General features: G+C 53.2%; 2 protein-coding genes across 2 annotated transcripts; one reads left to right on the forward strand and one right to left on the reverse strand.

The window, feature by feature from the left end:
* Window positions 1-2,235: 2,235 nt before the first annotated feature.
* TGME49_265240 (hypothetical protein) lies at window positions 2,236-9,965 on the forward strand. Its single transcript, XM_002368612.2, has 7 exons — window positions 2,236-3,062; window positions 3,202-3,248; window positions 3,967-4,718; window positions 5,501-6,168; window positions 6,586-6,747; window positions 7,416-7,555; window positions 7,900-9,965. The coding sequence occupies exons 1-7, from the start codon at window positions 2,430-2,432 to the stop codon at window positions 9,326-9,328; spliced, it is 3,831 nt and encodes a 1,276-aa protein (XP_002368653.2). The 5' UTR covers window positions 2,236-2,429; the 3' UTR covers window positions 9,329-9,965.
* A 1,053-nt stretch (window positions 9,966-11,018) lies between these two features.
* TGME49_265230 (electron transfer flavoprotein-ubiquinone oxidoreductase) lies at window positions 11,019-18,735 on the reverse strand. Its single transcript, XM_018781395.1, has 8 exons — window positions 16,501-18,735; window positions 15,620-16,111; window positions 15,077-15,257; window positions 14,621-14,760; window positions 13,707-14,211; window positions 13,020-13,089; window positions 12,532-12,614; window positions 11,019-11,962 (listed from the first exon to the last, which is right to left on the reverse strand). The coding sequence occupies exons 1-8, from the start codon at window positions 17,876-17,878 to the stop codon at window positions 11,701-11,703; spliced, it is 3,111 nt and encodes a 1,036-aa protein (XP_018636306.1). The 5' UTR covers window positions 17,879-18,735; the 3' UTR covers window positions 11,019-11,700.
* Between the last annotated feature and the right edge of the window lie 87 nt (window positions 18,736-18,822).

Below are 18,822 nucleotides of genomic sequence, written 5' to 3' on the forward strand. Positions count from 1 at the left end.
TACACAATCATGCATCTTTCGCAGGTTCGGCGGCGAGGCGCAACTCTCTCGTGCCTTTGCGAGATGTGGGTGAAGTCCATCCACGAGCGCTGCCTTCTTCAAAGGTTTTGGACAGTTAAACGAGACACATTCTCCTTTTGTTTTTTTGAGAGTTAAGCAATCAAGCGCGTGTGTTGTTCGGCCAGAGGCGAATACGCCCCGGAAAGTTCTTCAAAGATTGATTATGGACAAAGCTAAGCTTTTTAGAGTCAAGTGTTAAAGAAACACAGTAGTAAAAACTTTCAACAGTGAACAAGAGCACTTCCCCTAAAAAGCAAGTTCCGACATCCGACGGCCGCCACGTTTTTCCTCTTGAAAGCAGCGTTTTGCTCACAGTCTTTCGCTGCACATACCGGAAGCGCGACCACAGACTGCATTTCACCGCTTTCTGGCGTCCCAAACGTGACCTCAAGTAGATTCCGCAGGTCAAAAATCTCCACGGGTGTGAATTTCTGCGGATCTCTCGACGCTTTTCGTCCTTTTCATATCGTCGTGTTCCGGACCAGCCCCGAGATCGTAACTCTCCAGTGATGCTCTTTCCTTGATTTTGCCAGCAAAACAGACAACTCAAAGGAAGGGTGAGGCGATGACGCCTTTTACACCCGGGAGTCTCTGCTTTACGACTTGACTCCTGAATCAGATCTCTCTGTGCATCTCTGTGAGCCTCTTTTGCGTACACGTGTCTCTTTTTCGTGCGCTCTGAATCGAAGGCTTCCTCTATTTCCTGTTGCACCGTCCCTAAAGCTGTTTCTTCTGGCACACAACCACTTTCTTTGCCTGCCTTTAATCTCGCTTCTCCAGTCTATGTTCAAGCTTTTTCCGACGCAGCACCACCAAGAGAGTCCTCTGTTTCCGTTTTTTCTCGAAATTTTGACGGAACAACGACTCCCAGATAGGTCACTGGCAGGTCAACTCGTTACACCGCTTCATGTTGTTGTGTTGTGCTCCTCTGTGCGTTTCTGGACTCTGTTTTTCTGGGATGTACGCTCCGCGGCTTCGGTGTCCACGGTGATCTCGAAAAAAGTGATTCCTCCTCGCTCTTTAGGGAGCGGTGTGTCGTCACGTTTGTTGCATTTCTTCTGTCGATACTTCAACGAACGAAACTCGTTATTCTCTGCTTTAAACAGACGCACGTAGACACTCCGGAACGGGAGTGCGGATCCCGAGCGCTTGACCGTGCCAGATAAAAGAAATAACCTCACTTCCTCAATAGAGTGAAGGCCGAGAAAAACAAGACATCTTGGAGGACTGCGTCTTCTTGAATAAATGCCAAGCACAGTCTTAGGTCTGCGAGCAAACAGACTTCCCCGACAGCTACTCAGAGGTGCAATACCAACGTGCAGGGTTGTTGCGGCGAAAATACATAAACTTTTCTTTTCTGCACCTTTTGAGTTCGCTTCTTCATTTTTTGAAAGAAAAAGCCAGCAAGCACTCTGTTCTCGGTTCGGTCGGTTTCTCATTTGTCCAGGAACGCGCTCATTTTGCCTTCTCCCTTGCCCGTTGCCTCTCCCTGGACTCTGAGGTAGCCCTCTGTGTCAGCCGTCGAAAGGGCATTGCGTCTGTGTAGTTCTCTCTACAGGTCACGCGCTTGACAGTTTGCTGTTCCCTTTTCTCTTCATCCGCGAGGTTTCTCCCTCTGTCTGTGCTGAGGGTTATAGCCATTTCCTCTACGAATTACCTTCCTGTCTTTCGCGTCCTTGCCTAGAGGCGAGGGACGCCGAAACGGCTACCGACTGTTTCCTCTGGAGCTCCCAGTTCCCATATCACAGTGTTTCCAGTTCTTTGTCGGAGCCTTTTTCGGACCTTGGATTTCTACGCGGCAGAATCGCAAAACGCAGTCTGGCGAAGGGCCTTCTCCGAGAGACGCGTGTGTTTCGTTCGGCAACAACATCGGGGTATACCGGGGAACGAGTTCTTTGCCTCGACAGCTCTCGAAACGTCGAGAAAAGGAGCAGATCGAGAAAGGATTGAGGAAACGAGAGTCTCCTGCGAGAAGACGAAAGCGGAAACTGGCGGGTGTCTGAGTTTCTCGTGACGCACGCCTCCGTTCGCTGCCTTTCTCGTTCTTTCTCTGCATGCAGTCTGTTGCTTGCCCTCGCATGCAAAGTGCACAGCGAGAACAAGGCCGCTATCAGCTTCGCTTTTTGCTGTTCGCGTCTTGAACACTTCCACAGCCATTTCTCACTCCATTGCCCTCGTTTTGCAAGTCTGACGAGATCTTCTTTCTCTTCGGGGACGCACTGTGTGCTGCAGTTCCTGCAGAGAAAGGCGAGAGAAATCTAAAGCCGCAGGGGAGAATACGGGGCTTTCTTCTTCTTCTCCTCTGCAAACCTTTCTTCTTCCTCAACTTGTAAAGATGCTCTCCTCAACACACAGGTCATGCGTTTGAGATGCCCTTCTCCTCGGGGGTCTCAGGCACCCGCCTTTCCCTGGTCCTCTTGATGTCGCTTTCATTTGCTCGTTTCTCGCGTTCGCGCCCTTCGTTGTTTGGGGAACCGACGCGTAGAGACAGAAGATCTCAGGGAGAGAACTCGGCGTCGGTGCCGGTGCTCCGCTTGTCTCCTAGGCTTCCCTTGAAACACGGACTTCTTCTTTTTCAACTTTTTCTTCTCCTCCCTATCCTCCTTCTTCTCGCTCTTCGAAGCTATAAGATGCTGCCGTATCAGCAGAACGCGTCAGGGCCACCGTCGTGGACTTCTTCTGCAGTTTCTTCTGCAGTTTCTTCTGCTCCGCTCTTCTCTTCTTCTCCCGCGTCTCCGCCGCAAGTTCCGTCTGCTTCGTCGACGGTGGCGTCTTTGCCGGTGTCCTTCCACGGACCCACCGTCGTGCTGTCTTCCTCTCGACGTCCTGCGCTCTTCTCTGTGCCTTCCCTACCTCTGCAGCATTTCCTCCGCGCGAGCATGCAGCGCCTCGCGGCTCCGAGCCTCTCTGGGCCGCCGGCGCGTTGGCGAGACGAGGGCCGCGTCTCTCCCGAGAAAACTCTGCAGGTGCAGCTGCTCATGCAGCAATTTCGAGACGGACAGGTAAAACCGCGGATCGCCAGCGTCAAACATATAGACACCCCTCTCGCGCCTCGTTTCTCTCTCTCCTTTGCTGTCTCTTTGGTCTTGTCTCGCGCCTTCGCCTCATCGATTCCCCGCTCTCTGTGATCTTTCTGTTCAGCTAAACGACGAGCAACTCAAGGCGCGTCTTGCCATCATCCTCGGCAGGTTCGTCGCCTTCACTGTTCCCTCGACTGCTGGAAGAACCTTTGATGCTTTTGATACGGACACCCGTGGGAACATATACATATATATATATATATATATATGTATATGCATATTTATGTTCATGATGTTATACATATGAATGTATGTATGTACGTATTTGTTGTGTATGCATGTATATGCAACTGTGTGAATCTGCGCATTTATTGATTTGCTAAGCGCATTTTAAACACCCTTCTCTTTATACGTGCTCAACGTATCCACCTGGAGTCAGTCGGTGCCTACCTCTTTCTCTCTATGTGTGTCTGTCGATCTGTATCTGTCGACGCTTGTCTTTGAATAGCTGCGCCTCTATATCTTTCGCTGCCGAACGACTCAGAGTACCTCTCTGCATCCTGTTTCGCGTTGCTGCTTCTCCAGGCGTCTCGTCTGTGGGAATGGCAGGGCAGTGTTGTTCCACGTTCGCGAGAGGGGCGCTCTGCTGCACTGGGGAGGAGAGGGACAAGACAAGAGAAAGTCGTGGAGAGGAGGCGAGTCAGACGTCAGTCGTTTGGTTTTGTTTCTTTATTCGCCTCTTTGCCTTTTTGCCTGCTTGCGTCTCTCGCTCGGCTACCCTTTGAACTTCCGACGTCTTTTGCTTGCTCGGCCACCCTGTTGGACGCTCCCGTGCGTGAAACGCCATCTTTGAGGTGATTTTTCTTTGTGTGTTCTGCATGCTCAGAGATCTTTTTCAGTTGCTGTCCGACGAATTCCTCGCCATGTATGCTTCTCAACTCACCCCCATCCCTTCGCCTTCTCCCAGTCCTCCCTCTGCGCCCTTCCCTGTTGCCCAGCGTTCCCCCCACTCCTCTTCTTCTCTCCCTCCTCCTTCTTCGTCTTCTTCTTCGCCTGCGCTCCCTCCTCCTTCTTCTTCGTCTTCTTCTTCGCCTGCTCTCCCTCCTCCTTCTTCTTCGTCTTCTTCTTCGCCTTCGCTCCCTCCTCCTTCTTCTTCGTCTTCTTCTTCGCCTTCGCTCCCTCCTCCTTCCTCTTCATCTTCTTCTTCGCCTGCTCTCCCTCCTCCTTCTTCTTCGTCTTCTTCTTCGCCTTCGCTCCCTCCTCCTTCCTCTTCATCTTCTTCTTCGCCTGCTCTCCCTCCTTCTTCTTCGTCTTCTTCTGTCGCTGGGACAGGCCTCACTCCTCCGTCGAGCGCGGAGTCTGCCGCCAGTGGCCAGCCGCTCCAAGGCCGAGAAGAAGGAGGATGTGCGTCTCTCGTTTCTTCTTCTCCTTCGCAGCTGACAACGCATGCAGTTGGCGGGCCTGGCTGCGATGCCGAGAAGAAGCGGGAGGGGCAGGAGACAGACGCTCGCGAGAGTAGAGGCTCTTGCCAGGAGGAGAGGGGAACTCCGACGAAGACGAGTGACAGAGAAGGAAGACGCGCTTCGGAGATGAAGACTGGGTCGCCGTCTCCGAGTCAGAGCACCCCGCCGAAAACAGGTAAGTGCGTAGTCATCCGCATGCATACTTGTGCTATTCTGGAGGTCGTTCCACTGGTGGAAATCAAACAGGAGGGCCTCCAGTGCCTTTTCTTCCAGGATGGAGGTCCTGACTACTCGAGCTTCTGCGTATATGTTGTCTTCTCTCGCTGTTAACGCACCTGCTGCCAGTCATCCGAGAAACCCGCTTAGAGGAGAGACGATGTGGAGAACTGCAGAATTGTGGGAGGCCTTAGAGCAGGCGCTGCGAGCCACTAGGGAGACGCGCGTTTCTATGTAGAAGATAAAGAGCGATACGAGACGCGGCAAATCACTCTGCGGTTTAGACGTGTGCCTCTGCAGGTGTCTTCGCGTTTCTGCCTTTGCCTGTTTTCTGTGTTTTCTGGTGGAAAGCCATCGCTGTCCCTTGATGTCAACGATTCGCGCGTCGTCGGATTCTGAGTTCCTATCCGTTGTTCTGCGTTCTCACCATTCACGAAAGAGTCTCTCAGTCACCTGCAGATTCCACAGTTCTTGCAGCAGTCTGACTAGCCACATGACCCCTCACGAACTGGAGCTCTGTAGAACCAGGAATGAACAGTCATGGCTGTTGCAGCTGAGCAGTGCGCCTGTGTCTTTCTTCTACACCGACAGTCATCAGGTGATGGACCCAAAGTAGTAAAAAATCTAGGATCGAGAACCTCTATTTCACACGCCTTTGGTGCACACTGGCTTTCTGTCTCCCTTCTCGCAAAGCCTTTTTCTCTGTCTTCTGTTCTCTCGCCTTATTTTCGTTCTTTCCAGGCAGCGCCTCGCCTTTTCCGTTGGAACCTGGAATGTATGCATTGTCCCCCGCGCCCTCGACCGGAAGCTCGGTGGTCACAGTTTCTCCTGTGAAGTCTGGCAAGACGAAGAAGGAAGGAACTTCGCGCAGAGGCGCGAAAGCGAGTGCAGTGCCTAACCTCGTTCCTGGAGTGCGTCTGGCTGTGTCCGCGGGCGACGAGGGAAAGGCAGAACTCCTCGGATTGCAGGGTGTCTCTCCACCCACCGAGGAGCGCTTCCCACCCCACACGGGCCCAGGTCTCGCTTTGTCGCGGCCGCCTTTCTCTTCGGCTTCGGGACCTGGCGGGGGGCTTGCGGGGCAGAGCGGCCTGTCTCCGGGGACCAACAGAACGGGCGCGGAGACATCCGTGGGCATTGTGGGGTTAGGGGGTCGCCTGGGGGCTCTCGCAGCTCCGCCGGCGTGTACGCTTCCGCGCGGAGGCCTGGGAGGCGCGCGCGGCCAGGTCGGCAGCGCCGCGCCGCTGTCATCGGAGTACCGCGAAAACATGAGTCCGTCTTGGTGGGTCGGCGCCGCTCTAGGCAGCGACGCCTGGCGACAGATGGCCTCTTCCGCAGAAGTGATTGAACTTGTCGAAAAGAAGAAACTCACCGAACAGTTCCGAACTCTCGAAGGACTCGTCGACCGCGCGGTGAGACGACGAAAGAGAAAACGAACGAGGCGGGAAGGGAGGGAAAAGGAGGTCGAGACAAAGAGAACGGAGAGGCCGCAGAGGAGACAGTGCAGAAAGCAAGGCAAGGGAGAAAGTACGCGAAACAAGAGGAAGAGAGAGAGGCTTGAACGTTGTCGCAGGGGATACCGTGGGGGAAGACTTCTGGCAAGAAGGAGTATATTCAGGAAACACTCTCAGGATGGACTCTTGACGTGGAGAAAAAAGGAACGTCGTCTGTTTCTGGACGCCGCGGTTCAGAGCGGCGTTTCTGAGGGGATTCTTGAGCTCTCGAGTGGTGGTGGACGCTGCTGTCTGTCTGCCCATGCGCGTTCCGTTTCTGTGTGTTCCATTCATAAAGTAAGTAATCACCGTGAAGTGCGTTTTGCGCTTTTCCAGGACTTTCTCGGTTCTCTGCGACTCCAAGGGCACGGACGTAGTGTCTTGCACTTTCTCGGCTTGTCGATGCAAGACTTTCAACAAACTCTGTGGTCGCCCTCCTTTCCTCCCATTCTCCCGCCGCGGCTTCCGACACCTGCTCCCCCCTCGTCCACCAACCACGTTAGTCTCAGAGCAAGTCTTTGAGAACTACTGATTTCCAATACTTGTACATATATATATATATATATATATATATGGTTTTTGTGTATATGTGTATCCATGTATATTCATATATATATATATATATATACGTGTGTATTTATGTGTACGTGAACATCTTTGACTGTGTATCTGCGTGTTTATATGTCTATGTATCGATGCGTTTATCTCAGTGGATGCATGTCGGTATAGAGAGCGGTGAAGCGTCTGATGGATTGCTGTAGACTTTGGACGTGAGTTTATGCGCAGACGATTTGGACGCCAAGTGTGTCGATTTAAATTTCACTGTTTCGTGATGAAAATTCTCGGTGGAAGGTTCGGTGGCAATTAATACCCGAGCTAGTCTCTCGTCTGCATTTCCTCTGTCACAGGAATCTACCTGTTTAGATCCACGGAACGTTCTGTAAAGGTTCGTGCATCTCGGTTTCGAGTTTCTTGTGGCGAGTTTGATTTTCTTTTTCCGGGGATAGGGGGCCTCTCGACCCCAGGGCACTCGCGTCTCTCCCTCCCCTTTGTGTTGACGTCGTTCCGCCTGCCCCGTGATGAGAGGCGGCCGGTGTGTTTGGAGTTCCTTGTTTGTGTTTTTCTGCCATCCGACGGTTCTCCTGTCGTCTTCTCGCCCTTGGCAGGATGCTGCTGCTGCCGCGCGCTGCGAAGCGTCAAGACTCGAGGAACCGGAGAGTCTTTCTTCGTCCTCTGCTTTCGCTGGGGAGAGCTACGAGGCGAAAGCAGCTTCTTCCAGCTTCCGCTTTCCGCCACAACTCGTGTGGTAGGTGCATGCATTTCACGCTTTTTCTTCTAGGCGCTTGGGCGACCTTCTCTCCTGGTTGTTTAGGTTACTCCCTGGCGGCGACGATGAAGCTTGCTTGATTCCAGCAAGCTCCGTTTCTCTTTCGCTTCTCTTCTTTTGAGCCGACCGATTCACTCGGCGGTGTCCTGCTCCTCTCGATGGTTCGCTCCGTGTCTCACGTCTCCCTTCGTTCTCTGCTCTCTCTTCCTCGCTTCTCCTGTTTGTGTCTTGCTGAACGAATACTGCTATCTGAGCTGCATGTCCTCTCTGCCGAGTGTCCAGTCGTTTTCCTCTCCCGTTCCCGCCTATGTTTGTGCATGCAGGGAGCGACTGCGCCTTCTTCACCCTCCGCTGTTTTCGTCTCTCTCAGCTGTGGGGGAGAGGGCCGCTGACTCGAGTTCTTCTCTTCCCTGCACGGGGGGAGATTCTCAGTCTCTCGGCGACGAGGAGTATCAGCGACTGCTTCCTTCTTTCTCGCTGCTCGCAGCCATCGCGCAAGAGCTTGAGAGCGACGGCACTCTCTCGCAAGCGGGGACGTCCTTCTCCGAAGGTTCCGCTCCCTTTCGCTCGCGATCTTTTCTCGAGGAGCCGCGCCAGCCGGGAGAGACGAGAGAGGAAAAAGAAACGAAGGGGTGGCTGAAGAAGCCGCAGAAAGGTGAAGCAACACCGGACGTGAAGGGTGAAGGGAGCGCCGGAGAGGAGACGACTTGTCGAGAGAAGGGAACAGCCTCTTCAGCTGCAGATACAGCTGCGGGGTCTGCGTCTCGCGGCGAGGGTGCAGATGCTTCGTTCGCCTCGTTCGATCCGTACTTTGGTCGCTCGCGTTTCGATAGGTTTGGTCACTCGCAGAACGTGTGTGTGGGTTTGAGCGCCATGGATGAGGGCGCAGAAGGAAAAGAGGACTTCTCTTTCGCGCCTCTCCTGGTCGACAGAGATGCCGTCGCAAACCTGGCGCAGGTCGCGCATGCAGCGCTCAACAGCATCCTCGCGAGCGCCTTGTCGGTCGCTCGGAGGAGAGAAGCGGAAGAACGAAAGGCCCAGGAAAAGACCACAGACGAGGCAGACGCGGGCGAACAGACGCTGCAGGAAGGAGCAGAAGAAAAGACGAAGGTGGACCGAGGAGAAGAGGCGCCGGAAGAAGACGAGGAGGCAGCGGATGCATGCAGGCGACGGGGACGAGGAGACGGCAGCCGAGGACGGGTCGACGAGGGGAGCAGCGACGACGAGACGAAGGAGGAAGAGAAACGAAAAGCTCAAAGAGAAAATGAGTTCGGGGACAGGTCCAGCGAGGAAGAAGACGAAGGCGGCGAAAAGAAGGAATCGGACGAGCCGGTAGCGTTCGCGAGAGCCGGCCTGGGGAAATGCCGCCCACGCCATCTTTGGAAACCTGAAGGAGCGCCCGAGTCTGAAAAAGAGGATGAGAAATGCGGGGGAGAGACTGAGGCGAAGACGGACAGCTGGTGCGCAGAAGCGAAAGACACCCAAGACGCTAGTCGGTCTCCGAACGCCGAGCCAGACGCTACGCATGCGCGTGCAGACGCGAGTTCCTCCGAGTCGGTGGGCGACGGTGAACGCGCAGAAAAAAAGAAAAAAACGCGCATCACCGTCAGTGACATTTTGCGCGCCCTCGAACTCCATGGCGGCTCAATCGGATCTCTTCTCAAGGCCGCCGAGCAGAGAAAACGAAGACGAGAAGAAGAAGAAGTGATCCACTGCTTGCGAGCGGGCACCACACGCCAAAAGGTGCAATGACACTCTCGTTCGTCGCCATTTGTCATGTCAACAGCTTCCGACAGTCTTTTTCTCAGACACCCAGACACGGCGGACGCGGACTGCGGTGTCTTCTCACAACAAAGGACATGCATTTAACAAGTTCTCTAAAGATGGAAATAGTCTCACATGCACATGAATATATATACATATATGTATATATATATATATATATGTGCATATATAAATGCATACCTATATGTGTGTACATATGTGCGTATATATAAACGCATGTTTATTTGTGTAACGGCGCATCACATATGCAGAAACAGAGACAGGGGGGGCGAGCGCTTGAGTTATCTGTGAGGAGGATGTCCCTTCAAAGTTTGGATGTGCGGCGATGTTTTGTTTTCCTCCCGGCAATCTCGGCTAGCTCGGTTGCTTCTCGCTGCGTTTCCTGACCGTCCACGTTGTCCGGATCAGGATCGTTTCGGCGATTGGTTGCGGGTCGTTCCTCGCACGCCGCGTCACTTCCTGTTTGTCTGTGTGGGAAGCCCGTCGCCTTTGCCCTGAGACAACGGGGAGGGCGTTGTGGTGGTTCAAGTGTTTGTTGATTTTTTGGGATGCGCCGACATTCTACAGAAAGGTTTCGTTGCTCTGTGTCAAAACGATTCCGCGAAAGATTGAGGGTCCTCCCTCGCAGACGCCACACGCCGCTGCCAGACACAAGGCGCGCCGCGCAGCCTCTGCTGATTCGTTCTCCAGGGAAACTGGGAAGTATCACTTTCCGTCTCTCGGAGTCGCTCCCTCTGTCTCCGATCCCCTCTCGGCAGTTCGTCCCTGTACATCACCACAGAGAGAAGGCGGCAAGCACCTGAGGCAGCCGTCGCCTGCGCCGCCCGCACCGCCCGTGAAAGCCACACACGTTCGCGTTCTCCACGCCACGATTGCCGATAAAACGCTGAGCCGCGAATACGCCGGGACTGCCGACACACTCCGAGGCTGCTGTTTGCGTTGCTTGGCTGAGGTGTCTGTACACCGGAAGCTCTGTCCGTGCGGAAGCCACACTGAAGCATTTCGGCCGGCAACCGAGGCGCAAGGCACAGAGTAGTTCCTTTCCGTCTGAGAATCGAAGAGGGTCGCTCGTTGCCTGGAGGGTGTCGACGCACACCACTGTCCCTCTGGCTTTCTTCTTGACCAAGAAGAAACGGAAGGCGAAGTCTTTTGTTCCTGCTTCAGCCTTCAAACGGATCACTCCATTTCTGTTTATATAACGAGCCGAGCGCTCGAGGTTTTAGACTGTCTTTGCTGTGATCATTCTCATAGTGAGGAGGAGACTCTCATCATTTTGTGCCCCTTGACGGACTCACGCGTCGGAAGGAAAACAGTGTGAAATGGCTTTTCGTTCGGCAACAAGTTGAACGCTTGACAAGAAGAAAGTGGCAACGCGTGCGGACAACCGACGAAAGAGTTTCGTCACTCTCCGTCTCTTCCCTCACACGATTTCCTATTCGCTACAGTCTGAACGTGCAGAGAAGTGAATCCGCTTTTTTTCTGCAAGTCCCCATCTTCAAGCGTCCTGTCTACGCCAGCGATCGTCCCACGCATGCTAAAAGGCACTTCCAGTTTTCGTTTGCTGTCGTCTGTCTGTGAAAATGAAGTCGTTCGCTCCTTTGTGTTTTACTCTGTCCTGTCTTGGCCACGTCAAACACGGATAGCGAGGAAGCCGCCCTTTTTCTGTTCACGTCTACTTAACAAGTTGAACACAAGTCGAGTTGAACTCGAATCGTTCAGGCATAAAGATGACAAGAAAGTCCTGTCTTCTCAGATTTCGTTTTCTTCGCGGGAGCATGCGACCGCCAAGCAAGAGACTGAAAGCGACAACGAGGAAAGCGGCAGAAGCGCACAGTTTTCGTTTCTGATCTCGGCATCGTTGCCTCCGTCGCACGTCCTCTTCACGAGGAAAACTGGATTATGAAAGTAGCTCCCTCATGCGCTCCGTACGGCGCCTGTTCTTGTGTCCACATGCACCTGGGCAGATGCCAACCTACTATCGTCGACACAGGCGACCTTCGGATTGCACCTCCCTCAGCACGCGATTGGTCCTCTGTCTTCGACTTTTCTGTCTACAGTCAAAAGGGGTTGCAAAGTTCCCCTGAACGAACTCTTCTTCAGATTCCCACAACAACGAATGATTCGAATTTACAAAGACGTATGAATACATATTCAAATGTAGTGACAACGACGAGTTTCTCCCGTCACACCTGCAGTCAATCTAGGACACACGATGGTGCGAGGCCTTCCCAGACGGCCGTTTGATTCTCTGTCGAGCCTCGAAAAATGGACAAACGACTACACGTAGACAGAAATAAAACTTTGGGCAAAACGGTCTGCGCCCTGCAGTCCCGCAGATCTCACATACCGGAGTAGCGCGGCCCTCCCCCTCCCTCGGGAACACGCCATTCGATGAAGTTTTCAGTTGTTTTAATTGCACAGCATTTGCAATGAAGACAGTTCTGTGCATTAATTTGAAGTCTCATCGTCGACGTTCCTCTTTCCTTCCTTTTCCCTCTTCCACCTCCATCGCTGGCTTTGCTGCTCCCTGCTCCCGTCGCCGTCTCTGGCAGCTGAGAGCTTGTTGTCTCGTCCTCCTCCGTCTCGACGAACTCATAGACCCTAGAAAAAGGGAAAGTGAGAGGAACGGGAGAGAGAAGGAAGAGCTCAAGACGCATCAAGACGCAGCTGTGAAGTGAAAGAAAAAATGAAGCCACTTCACACTCGGAAAACATTCCGGGGTTTAACTGTCAAGAACGCAAGAGGTGTCGATTTCCACGCGGGTCGTTACGACGTTCAGATATTTATACACTTTGTACAGAAGCACAAATGCAGGACTGGGTGTTTGGGCTGCTATGCGCTTGCATCTTTTGACACGCACATGAACTCTGAAGACATCAGATGTCCGTACGTGGACAAGAAATTCTAACTGACTGTTAGTCCTTTCCGTGCACCATTTTCTGTCCAAATGCAACGTTTGGAAACGCAAGTATATTCACACACCTGAGAACCGTTTCGGAGAAAGATTGAGATGGTACAGGCATGCAAGGATGTCACATACCTGTCGACGAGAGCGTGCGAATATCCACGTTGGTGTACGCCCTAAACCCTTTGCATGCAGCAAAGTCCCCATTGCCCTTTTCAAGTCGAGATCCACTTCGTTCGCTTTGTTCATTCGATTGCTTTCTTACTTGGCTGGACAGAAGCGGCTCTCAGGCCCCGCGAAGCGACGCAGTGACACATCGACGGGGACGCGCTCTTTGCCGTGACGAATCTGACAGGCAAGAAAAGGAAATGAAACGTTGTTTCTCGGATCACGGCGACGCGCCTGCGGACGAGAAAGACAGTAACACTCGAGATTCGGGGGAAGAAGCACAGGCACACGGTAAAGCCGACGCGAAGACACAGACTGTGGCCCAGGCTAAACAGAAGGGCAGATGAACGCGCAGACGAGAGTGAAAATGCAGACGAGAAAAGAAATCTGGAAGCAGGAAAGGGACCGACGCAAACGCAAGAAAACGACGAGACGCCGAACAACTGGAGCAAAAGGCGAAAATGGCAGAGCACAGGCCGGAGAGAAAAAACAGCAAACATGCCCTGACACACCAAAAGAGAGACAAGACAGAGCACCACACTGTCTTTGTGAAGGACCAGCTACGAGAGACAGCAGCGACCGTACCACGAGATGCGAAGGCTGGTCGTGATCATGCGTGGTGCCGCTCCGGGCGAGATTGTCGAGGATGTCGAACCTGTTTCAACGGAAAAAAGAAAATATCCGTGTTTTTTGTGAAGACGCACACACGCCAAAAAGGCCAACCAACTGCGTTCTCACGCTCAGGGAGGACTCACGAGCAGGCATGCATGCACATGGATGGATGGCGTCACGTACGCATGCTTATGTATGCACACATGCATTGATGCATGCGTACAAGAATAGGAACGGGAGGGCTTAGGGGTCCACTGAAAACTCCCCCGCTTTCTCCCTGCCCATACACAAGTTCGACTGTATCCCCTCGTCTATGTAGCGAGCTCTTCATCGAGTGTCTTTCCACAATTCACACACCTGCATGCACCTGTATCTGTATATACACATGCACACACACACCACCCCCACACACATATATATATATATATATATATATATATATATATATAATTTTATATGTATATATATTTATACATATTTATATATATATATATATATATATATATATGAGTGCGTGGTGACGACCCAGGCGTGAGAGGAAAAGCTGTTGCCCAGTGCATTTGGGAGAGTCGACGGTGTGTGGTTCTAAATGACGGCGAAGAGACTGAGCAAACGTCTCATGCTCCACTTCGTGCAGCGCGTGCAGAACTTGCGACGTACGTGAGAGAGCCGTCGTGAGGAGGATAAAAGATCGGTTTGTGTTGCGAAGCTTCCTCAGTCTGTTCTCTGTCGTGTCTGTTCCAACGAAGAGTCCAGGGCTCTCTTCCCTTCGTCAGTCGCGCATGCAAGAACGTCCCTACGAGGCCAGAGAGCAAACCCCACCTGAAGCTTGGCTTCACGTTCCGGATCCGGAACAGTTCCTCGACAGCCCAGGAGCGCCGCAAACGACGCTCATACTCCTCCACTTCCAATCCTTCTGCTTCTCTCTCGTCTCTCCCCTCTCTCTCTCTCGCCTCCTCCCCTTTCTCCTCAGCTCCATCCAAGAAGGCCGACGAGGTAGAGGGAGAAGGAGAAGACGGAGAAGGAGGAGAAGAAGACGACGGATAAGAGGGAAGAAGGGCATCTACGACAGCTTCAGCGGCGACCATCCCACTCTTCATCGCCAGGTGCGTACCCTTCAGTTTGACGGAGTTCAGAAAACCGGCGCAGTCACCGACGAGGAGACCTATAGGAAGAAGACCCGATGTGAAAACAGAGAGGTCGAGCACGACACACAGAGTGAGGTTCTCCAGAGACGCGAGTCGCGCGCAGTTCGCGACCGACAGGAATACAAAAAACGGAGTTTGAGGAGACTCTCGAGTCGTGCGTCAAAGACGAACAACCGAGGAGATGCACGCAACGAGAAAAAAGCAGAGGAGGAACGAAGCAGAGAAAAAGACAAGACTGGAATCCCAGCGAGGAAGAACGCGAACACGCAGAGACTGAATGAGGGAGACAAGAGAAGAAACAGGTAGGCGAGGAGAGCGAAGTCACGACAGAGATGATGCAAACTCAGGAAAGCGCCCGCAAACCAGAGAAGAAGATGAGACAGGCAGGAGGAGATGGAGAAAGAATGAAGAAAGGGATCTGCACACCTCCAGGAAACGTGAGTTTAGGAATAGCTTGGAAACCGCCTTCGCTGAGACACTTCGCGCCGTAAGCCACACAGCGTCCACCTGTGAGGACTGAGGCGATTCGCGGATGTTTCTTCCATCTCTGGAATTCCTCGTAGGGGCTGAAAAGAGCAAATCAATACCGTAGCTCTTTGAACGATGCACTCAGCGAAACGCGAAAACGGCACACTTCTGAGAAGAAGACCCACAAAAGACTGCTTGAGGTCGAGTGGCAAAACCTCAAAAGTGACTGGCAACATATACGCTCGAACCCACTTACTTGTTGAAAACTTCAATTCAAACAGATAGGTTTTCACAACATAAAACTGACGCACACACATCCATTACTTTGTATAAAAACATATATGCTCTCCCTCTCTGCATATATATATATATATTCGTATATATATGCATATATATTTGTGTATTTCTGCTTACTTTATATAAGGATTTTTGTAGTCCAGACCGATGACGAACCCAACGAGGATGCGATTGGGCTCGCCTGCGTGGTAGAGGAAGCCTCCGCCGTAGTTTCTCAGGCCCAGTGGCCACCCCATTGCATGCACGACTTTCCCCTTGCAATAGTTTTCTCCCTTCACTTCCCAGATTTCCTTCAGGCCTGAGAAGTCCGAAGACGCGGAAACGCGAGAGGAAGCAGCGATGCAAACTCATGGGGACTCTGGCTCACAAGTGAGAGGACGGAGGAGCGAGCAAACAGAGCAGGGAGCAGGGAGATGAACGAGGAGATGAGCTACGAGGGAGAAGAGATAGAACAGAGAAGAGGGGAAGAAAAAGAGAAAAGAGACACGAAGAAGATACGGGAGGAACGGGAAAGGAGAACAGAGAACAGTGCGAGGAGAGTGAAGCGCGAAAAAAGAGGAGAGAGAGAAGAAATGAAGAGAAGGGAGAGAAGAGACGCGAACGGGAAGAAAGAATATATTCGTGCAGCGACAAAGAAGTCGAATTGCGATCACAACGCACCTAGTCCATACTGCGGAGGACAGGGCAGAAGCGGCTTCTCCACTTGAGTACTCTTCTTTTCTTTTTCGGCCTCGACTCTCTTCTGTCCTACAGCGTTTCGCTGTTTCTGAAAATCCCCCCGTAGATCGAAGGCCTCAGTCGCCAGCTCGGCAAGTGAGCCTCGACAGCCTTCAGCTAATATAACTTGTCGCGCGAGTAGGTCTACGCCAGGGACGAAAGCGGATCCCCGTGTTCCGTCTTTCTTCACCCCCATGTCGGCTGTACGTACACCGCAGACGTACGGTCGCCCGTCTGCGGGTCGAAGCGCAAACGCAGTCGAGGAAGAAGACAGACACGACTCAACAGATGGAGAAGACGAAGATGATGAAGAGGCAGGAGAATGATGGGAAGAAGATTCCGCTAGGAGAGAAGAGACGTCGACGCGAAAAGCAGACAACGGGAGTGGGTCCGAATGAGGTGAAGTCTTGACAAGCAAATCTGCTCCTGCAAAGCCTGAAGGAAAATTCTCAAAACAATCAGAAGAAGAACAGCATTTACAGACGTCCATTGTCTGTTGGCAAACATTTGTTTGAAGACGCCTTTCTACACATGTTTAGGATTTTTTGGGTTGGACTCAGGTCACAATCTATGCGAACGTATCCATGTGCGGTGGTTGAAATGTATCGTCAAGACGCCCTCGTGTCTCCTCTCGCCGTCTTCAGCTCGGTGCATCTGAGTCTCGAGGAGAGAAACGAAAGGAGACAGAGCGGCGCGAAGGCCGCGTTTGGGGCTTCGCGTCAGCAAAGACGCAAACATTCCATTTCCTGCCAGTTCGACTTCTCGTCTGTGCCTACGTGGACAGTTTAGCAGTTCACTTTTCCGCGTGTTCTCGCTCTTTTCACCTGAGTAGATTTCGACTCCGTAGTGTTCTTCGGCGACTGCGGCAAGCCACTGGGCGAGCTGTCCCAGACTGATAACGTAGTTTTTTCCTTTGTTCTTCAGTTCTGCAGGCAGGATCCAGGCGGGGAGGGAGAGCGCCTTTGCTCCGCTGAGAAACACGAGGACTTCGTCCTCCGTCGCGAGCGTCCGAACTGGCGGGCCGCCGGCTGTACGTACAGCCTGTGCGGCAGTTGGGCCGGCGTTGCGGCATCTGTCTTCCGCTTCGTGGATTCCCTGTTCTGCAGCTGAGGCGGAGGCCGTGACTGCCGTCTCGTCGAGGTGCTTGTCTCTCAGCGACTGCAAAACGTTGTCGACAATTTCCGCTGCGTCTTCGTCTCTGTTCCGTCTCCGACTTCCCGACTTCTTCTCAGTTGCATCTCCATCCTGCGGGGGATGCTCAGAGACCGACCCGACCCCTCTGTCGACTCTGTCTGTCTTGTCTGCGGCTCGGGCACCCTCCGCGTCTCTCTTCTCTTCTGTTTCTCTGCCTGCGTCGGCGGCCCTGTCCTCTGTCCCCTGCCTTCTCTCCCGCTTCGCGTCACGCGTGTGCAGCTCGCCCCACAGCGCCCTCAGCTTCTCCAGGCCCTGCTGCAGGAAGACCGCGGCGGCAGCTACGCCTCCAGCCTCCTCGGCTGCGGGAGAGAAGGAGACAGTAGAAGGCGACAGGTTCGTCTTCCAGGCAGGGAAGAGTTCATCCAGAGCGCGAGGCTCGAAAACGTTCCCAGAGAGAATGTGCGACCCAATGTCACCTCCCTTGTCAATCACGCAGACAGACAAAGACGCGTTTGCCGTCTCGCAAAGCTGCTTCACGCGAATTGCCGCCGCGAGACCTGCAGGGCCGCCTCCGACGACCACCACGTCGTACCGCATGCGCTCTCGGGAAGAGGAGAAAACGCGCGACGCCAAAGAAGACGCAGAGAAAGGATGTGAGGAAGAAGCGAGGGAAGGGGCAGCGGAGAGAAGAGCAGAAGAGGAGACAGAAGGCAGAGAGCAAGGGCGTGGAACGGAAGCGAAAAAAAAGGACTGGGTACGGAAAGGCTGTTGAGATGAAAGGGAAGAAGAGGTAGAAGGAGAACAGACAGAAATGGAGACAGACGAAACGAAGGCAGCAGGAGTTGAGGGCAGCGAGAAAAAGGACAGAGAGTGCGGTGGAAAAGACACTTGGGAAGCACCACGAGAGGTGAAGAAGAACGCGCGTGGCAACGTGGAGGAGAACGGAGACAGAGAATAGGAAGAAGTCGAAACGCAGGTCGCGGAGAACGGCAAGGCGTTCCCAGAGACAAGAGCCAAGGAGACGCGCCAGGGCCTAAAGCGACAGAAGAGAGAGCGAAGAGACGCCATGGGGAAGGAAAGCGGGCACAAAACAAACTGGAGAGCAGGTTGGGATCGGCGACGATTGATGCATGCACAGAAACCACGGTCTGGACACTCTAGGTTGGAGAACGTCTGTTCTCAAACGCGTCTGTGAACCTCTTCTGGAACGTTCCTTAGAGAGACGGCGGCAGCTCGGCTGGGCACCGACAAAGAAACAAAGATCGGTGATGAAAGTCCCTTCCGACAAATCCTGTTGAGTCTAGTCACGAAGCGCGTCGATCTCCATCTGCAAGTCTCCCTTTCTCGCCGGTCCGGTAGGTCGCAAGACTTGGGGTGTACGTACAGCTTCCTGCACACGAGCCACACGCGCCATTTCCCCGTCGGTGCATCTGCTCTAGCGAGAGCGCGGAAGTCTCTGCTTCTGGCCTCAGGTGGCAACGCCTTCCACATGGACAGACAGACTCGCGGGCGGAAGGAGAGGAGCAGCTGCGCTCCAGAGAAAAGCAAAGACGAAAAACTGGTAAAAGCCGGTCGAGCGCGCTCGCGAGCTCGCAGTGCGGTTTCGGGTCTACAGGCAGGTCTATCTCTGCGCAGCAGGCACAGCACGGAACGACGCCTCAAGAAATGCGGCGTTGAACTCGCGCTTTTGTCGAAGGGAGACAGGCACTTCTTGCCAAAAAGAGAGAAGAGACAGAAATGCGACAGCGGAAAACACCGCTAGCGATTTGAGTCTTGCCAGACTCACCGAGTGCGCTGTCTCAACGGTTGCCGGCGTTCGTCTGTGGCGGTCGCCGGTCGAGACTGGCGGGTCAAAAAGACGGGGAAATTGCGAGAGAATTGGAGGAAACTTCGAAAATGAAAAGGACATTTCCAAGGAAAGTGCTTCACGGAGGACTGGGAGGAAAACGAGGACGCTTTCGGAAAAAGTTCCCGGAGAGCGCCTCGACCTCGCAGCTGTCTCGCGAGACACC

The sequence above is a fragment of the Toxoplasma gondii genome, chromosome IX (genome assembly GCF_000006565.2).
Source record: "Toxoplasma gondii ME49 chromosome IX, whole genome shotgun sequence".
Taxonomy (NCBI): domain Eukaryota; phylum Apicomplexa; class Conoidasida; order Eucoccidiorida; family Sarcocystidae; genus Toxoplasma; species Toxoplasma gondii.

Coding starts and splice junctions, on each gene's coding strand:
- TGME49_265230 (XM_018781395.1), bottom strand. CDS start 17,878: ATGGCGTCTCTTCGCTCTCTCTTCTGTCGCTTTAGGCCCTGGCGCGTC. Junction 15,258..15,619: donor TCCTCCGCAGTATGGACTAG/GTGCGTTGTGAT, acceptor CGGACTTCTCAG/GCCTGAAGGAAATCTGGGAA. Junction 14,761..15,076: donor TACAAAAATCCTTATATAAA/GTAAGCAGAAAT, acceptor TGCTCTTTTCAG/CCCCTACGAGGAATTCCAGA.
- TGME49_265240 (XM_002368612.2), top strand. CDS start 2,430: ATGCCCTTCTCCTCGGGGGTCTCAGGCACCCGCCTTTCCCTGGTCCTC. Junction 3,063..3,201: donor AGCAATTTCGAGACGGACAG/GTAAAACCGCGG, acceptor CTTTCTGTTCAG/CTAAACGACGAGCAACTCAA. Junction 6,169..6,585: donor AAGGACTCGTCGACCGCGCG/GTGAGACGACGA, acceptor GCGCTTTTCCAG/GACTTTCTCGGTTCTCTGCG.